General features: G+C 37.1%; 1 protein-coding gene across 1 annotated transcript; it reads right to left on the bottom strand.

The window, feature by feature from the left end:
* Positions 1-4,474: 4,474 nt before the first annotated feature.
* LOC101589475 (olfactory receptor 52E1-like) lies at positions 4,475-5,413 on the bottom strand. The gene has a single exon (XM_004642090.1). It carries the CDS (start codon positions 5,411-5,413, stop codon positions 4,475-4,477), a length of 939 nt encoding a protein of 312 aa, XP_004642147.1.
* Positions 5,414-5,732: the final 319 nt, after the last annotated feature.

Below are 5,732 nucleotides of genomic sequence, written 5' to 3'. Positions count from 1 at the left end.
ATATGTCTACATATACAAAATAGCATAGATATACAGCTATTTTCTCTTAGTTCAATGAAAAGAAAGTTTTGAACTAGTAGTGTTTAGACAAGATATGCTGTCTGTATCTTGTACTATGAATAACTACTATGAAGACAATGATATGCAATGCATTAATTATTGTACTGTCCTACTAAGCTATTTTGAAACTGTCTCATCACTGCTTCTCAATAAAATTATTTTAAAAAGGAAACAATTTTATGCTTAAATTTCAGTATTTTATAGTTGCATTAAAAGCACATAATGCAACAAACAACACTGTTCAGTGTTCAGTATCAGAATACTGATCAAGAATATTTTAATTAAAAATAAGCAACAGTAAAAGGCATATTGCCATTAATCCCCTTTAAAGTACTCCTCTTCACTTGGAACTCACTGATGTCACTGATCTTGCTACTGTCTAAAGCAGTTCTGGCCTCTTTCTTGAGCGTCTTACATTCTCCTAGCTGAGAGAGGTCCTGAATGAATTCAAAACTTGTTACTTTTTAGTCATTTTTAACTTTAGGAAAGATCCAAAGTTAGTGCCAAATCTAGGGTATAAGACGAAGGAGAGCATATAATATTGTGTTTATGAGGCTGCTTTTCCACTCAGTGGAATTTGGAAGCAGCAGCATTCACCATATTTTGCTCAGAATTCATGAAGAGATTCACCCAGGAGGACTTAAAGGACTGCTTTAGATGGAGTGAGAGTGAGCAGATAAGTGCATAGGAAGTGAGAGAGATGATTTGGGGTGATCTAATGGCACTATGTCTTTTCCTGTAATATTTTAAATTTTTTAATATATTCACCATATATTCTGATCATACCACGTGTTCTACCTGATTTCTTTAAAATAAACTTTATCTTTGTTCTTGGTATTTTGCTTTTTATTTATATCTGTATGAATTGCTTTGCAATACATCTGACTCTTCCATCATCCCAAAACAATGATCTGTCGGAATATTTCCACTCTGGTGCCTGTAATTCTGAGCTTACACATATTACACATTTTGGCATGTATAACAGTCATAAAATGTCAGAGCCCTGGTTTGAAGCCAACACCAATAATATATAATTATAGTCATTCCCATTCAGCCTCAATCGATTCATAAGCCGAGCATCTCAACAAAGCATTCCTGTGATTTACTCTCCACTGGCACATGTGGAACTGATCAATGAACGAGCCCCCATTCCCAGGATCATTTCACCATTTTTCAGTAGTTGTAAGCATTTGAACCTGTGTGAAATCTTCATGGTTAATATGGCTTCAAATATATCATATTAGATGTGATATAACACAATGCTCTTAGTGTGTGTGCACTTACTAACTGATGTCCACTCAGTGCGCAATACACAAGGACGTTTCATTTGTCAAAGTCCATCTTTCTACTGCGATTGACTGGAACTCTGTGCACTTGAGGTTTAGGGTATTTGGATCCTGGAAATCATGAATTTATATCTTCACTGTCCCACTTACTAATGACTTTAGATAAATGATTCTCTGAATCTGATTTATCTGGAGAGGCTGAGATAGTAATAACCAATTCACATGACTCAACTGACAAGAAAAAAAAATGTGCTACAGATAAGAAACACCTAGAATATGTGTTCACAATGGGGCTTTACTGTCACAGTAAAAAAATTTCTCATTTCCCCTGGGTATGCTTCTTGGTATTAATATCATATTGCTTAAAACATCTTATTAATAGTATATACTACTATAACATATTAGTAGTATATACTACAACAAATCTATTACTGTAGAAGAGAACACATGAACTGGATAAAATCCATGTAGTCTGAAGCAAATGGAACTCCACAACCCAAATTTTAATCACTCAAATTAAAAAAAAAATGAAAAAACACTGTCTGTTCTTGAATGCAGATCAATACACAGGTAGAACAATATTGGGAACCCTACTCACCAGCCCAGAGAGTGAAGGCATCCCTAGGCCTGCCAGCTCACAAGTCACCACCTATTTGCAAGAAATCACTGATGACTACATGTGATTCTGAAATGATGGCTATTCCTGCCCATAAACTCAGGTACATGGCTGCTTCAGGAAGGACCAGGCAAGCCCTCTCCAGTGGTAGCTGACCTACAGGGAGCCTAACACTTTCTTCTGGGTACATCTTTAAGAATACCTGATATGACTTCCAGAAGGTTTCCTCCATCTTGGCTGTGCTAATTTGCTCCACTTCTCTGGGCCTTCATGGGAAAGGAACCAAAAGCTAAGCAATAGGACCTGGGTTTTCTACTCACAGTAGGCTGTGTCCTACTGTGTCTTGCAGTGTCAGGCTGGCCTGCCTGCCGAGTGTGCCTGCATATGTGCTTCTCCAAGAGGATCCTCCTATGAGGAGGATGTAGCTCCCCAGAGGTGGTGTCCCAGGTCAAGCTGTTAAGGGACTGAGATTCTCTGAGGGATGGGCCACACGTTTGAAGCCTGGTGGTTGAATTCTGCAATCTAGCAAACCAAGAAGCCCAGGGTATTTTATCTCATGGGTAGAAGAATTGTTTATGGGATTCTTGCTCATTTCCACCTTTTCACCCATCATCTTTCTATAATTATGTTAAATTTGGCCCCTTCAAATGTAGAATGTACTTTGTTTTTTAAATATATGTTTAATCATGTTTCTTTGTTTTCTGCCATCACTAATTTATATAATATCATTTTGGACTATATGAGACCAACCAAAGTTTTCTTAATACCGGGCTATCTTAAAGCTTTTCATACATTAACTCTTAGCTAACAGAATAAGGAACTTACTCTGAAACTCAATATTTCCAATTTTATATAATACATATAAGAGAGATGACTATATGTTGTATCTTGACTTATTATGAAGTGTGAAATACATAAAACCCAAATATAGTTATTGAAAATTACAAGTGGTCAAGTTATAGTAAATTTTATTTTAATGGTACTATTACTACTTATTTCAATGCCTGTATGCTCATTAAATCATATTACATTATATGACACTCCTTATTCTTGCCCTATTTAAGTGACCAATTTTCTCAGTAGTCTTTCATATACATTGATTATTTTTATGGAAAATTTTCTTCCTAGGATTTGTTCCATTGATTTTTAATATTTTCAAGTAGTATGTTTTTATTTACTCATGTGGAAAATAAGACACTAGAATGCCACTTTACAATTTCACTTGTATATTTTTTTCTTTTTTCGTTTTTTAAATGTATTTGATTGTTACAGGGTCTCACTATGCAGCTAGGACTCATGGCGATCCTCTTACTTTCACCCTCCCCAACCCTGGGATCACAGGTGTGTGTCAACACACCCAGACTCTGGCTGGCTCACTCTGACTGGGGGCAAGGCTGACATAGCATGTGTTGCTGTGGCCTCTGGGCTTGCCTCAGCTAGCCTAAGCAGGTGCTTTAGTCCACTGAGCTATCTCACCAGCCCCAATTTCACTTATATTAATATAATGTTAATATTAATATATTACATTAAAGTTTCATTGTGCAATTTTTCAGAACATTTTAAAGTAATTATTTTAGAAACAATTTGGACAATATATGGAAATATAGGATGCATTTACTTTCTCATTTATAGGTTCATTAAATACTTTGCTACAACACTGCTAAAGAAAAATTTGAGTTCATACATATTTTTAGCGTATGGGGTTTATTTTATTGCTTTTATTTTACTCAACATTGTCATCCTGACTTGTTGTTTGGTTTGTCTAGCAATGAACCTTACTTTTATGCAATAATTTCTCTTTTGCTCTGTCTACTTTCACTTTTTTATTGAGTCCCTTGAACTCAACCCATGTAACAAGATACTACCACAACATGAGCTGGAAAGAAAAAAAAACTAAATAAAACAGGGCATATCTCTACAATTTTTCTGAACCTCAGTAATTGTTAACTTTGAGTAATATTTTTCTCTTGTAAAAACAAAGGGAGTCTGCCTGCTACTTAGGCATCAACATGGCCATGGACCAAGCATCTGTCTCTTCAGAACGAAGAGTTACAACGTCTTCCCCTCATTTGTTGGCAGTTACTTCTTTGCTGTTCAGTCTACGCCACACCATAAAATTGCCTCAGTTTTCACAGCAATAAGTACTTCTGAATGTATGCATAAGAATTTTACAGGTTAGTGAAAAGCTAATAAAACTGAATCAGGACTATTAAATGTATTCTATTAATGTTTACTCTTGTTAATATGCCCCTTAATTATAACTTCTTGTGCTTTTACATGTCATTCTATAGTTAGTTATCATCAATTTGTGGTAATTGTATTTTGTGGTTGGAACTGTACCTTATACTGAATATGTATGGTTATATGAGTTTTATTCTCATTATAAATTTAAAACTATTACAATCCACATAGATGATGCTGTCTTCCCCAGATATCACAATATTGTAATTTGGCAGTAAAGAGAAAGGTCTACTTTGTCTGATGTGACTTCCTGATCTCTGTAGTTGAATTTTTATAATTTATTCATGAACACTCTAATTATCCTCTCTCTGATCTGCTTAGTTCGAACACCATAAATGACAGGGTTGAGAGCAGGTGGGATGACAACATAAAAGTTGGCAAGAAGAATATGGATATATCGAGGAACATTTCTGCCAAACCGGTGGGTCATAAAGGAGAAAAATGCTGGAGTGTAGAAGGACAGCATGACACAGACATGGGAGCCACAGGTGCTGAGAGCCTTTAACCGGGCATCTCTAGAAGGTAGACGAAAGACAGCACGTAGGATCTGGACATAGGACAGGATGATTGCTATGATATCAAACACCAGGACAGAGATGGCACATAAGCCGTAGATGATGTTGACCTTGATGCTGGCACAAGACAGGCGGGCAATACCCATGTGCTCACAGTAGGTGTGGGGAATGGCTTGGTGTCCACAGAAGGGCAGTCTCAGGATGAGCACCACAAAGGGAATTGCGATAGCCAAGGGTCTCAGGAGGATGATCAGAGCTATGGCTGACACCACCTTGTGTGTCAGGACAAGTGTGTAGCGCAGAGGGTTACAGATGGCCACATAGCGATCGTAGGCCATGGCCACGAGCACAGCTGACTCCATGCCTGTGCACAGGTGGATGAAGAACATCTGGAGGAGGCATCCCTCATAGGAGATTTCTCTCAGTTTGAACCAGAAGATGCCCAGCATCTTGGGGATGGTGGACGTGGACAGTCCCAGGTCAATGGAAGATAAAATGGCCAGGAAGTAGAACATGGGCTGGTGGAGGTTGGGTTCACTCTGAATCACAAAAATGATTGTAACATTTCCCAAAAGAGCAGTCAAATACACAACACAAAATGGAAAGCCAATCCACATATTCACATCCTCAAGGCCTGGAATTCCCAGGAGAAGAAAACTGTGAGGATGAAACTGTGTGTTGTTAGGAGGGACCATTCTTCTGTGTCTTTTATAACTGAAGAAAAGATAGACTAAAGGCTCATTCACTAAGATGCTTCAGATCTTCTTTTGCAATGCAATCGATTTCCTACAAAATTATATTTAAAAAGTACATTTTCATTTCTAATAATGAATACCATCATGACATAATTGTATGACTGTCTTACAAGCTTGACTACCTAGTGCTGGTGTATCATTTCAATAAATGTAATCAGATTGTTTCACTTAAGTATTACATAAAATTTTAGATGGAGCCATTAAAATGTCAGATTAAGAGCAATGTTGGGTATTCAGAGAAAAATTATGCACAATTAAT

Source organism: Octodon degus, unplaced genomic scaffold, assembly GCF_000260255.1.
Source record: "Octodon degus isolate 3935 unplaced genomic scaffold, OctDeg1.0 scaffold00146, whole genome shotgun sequence".
In the NCBI taxonomy this organism is placed as follows: Eukaryota; Metazoa; Chordata; class Mammalia; order Rodentia; family Octodontidae; genus Octodon; species Octodon degus.
Note: the sequence above shows the minus strand (reverse complement) of the source record. Positions and strands in the feature narration are given on the sequence as shown.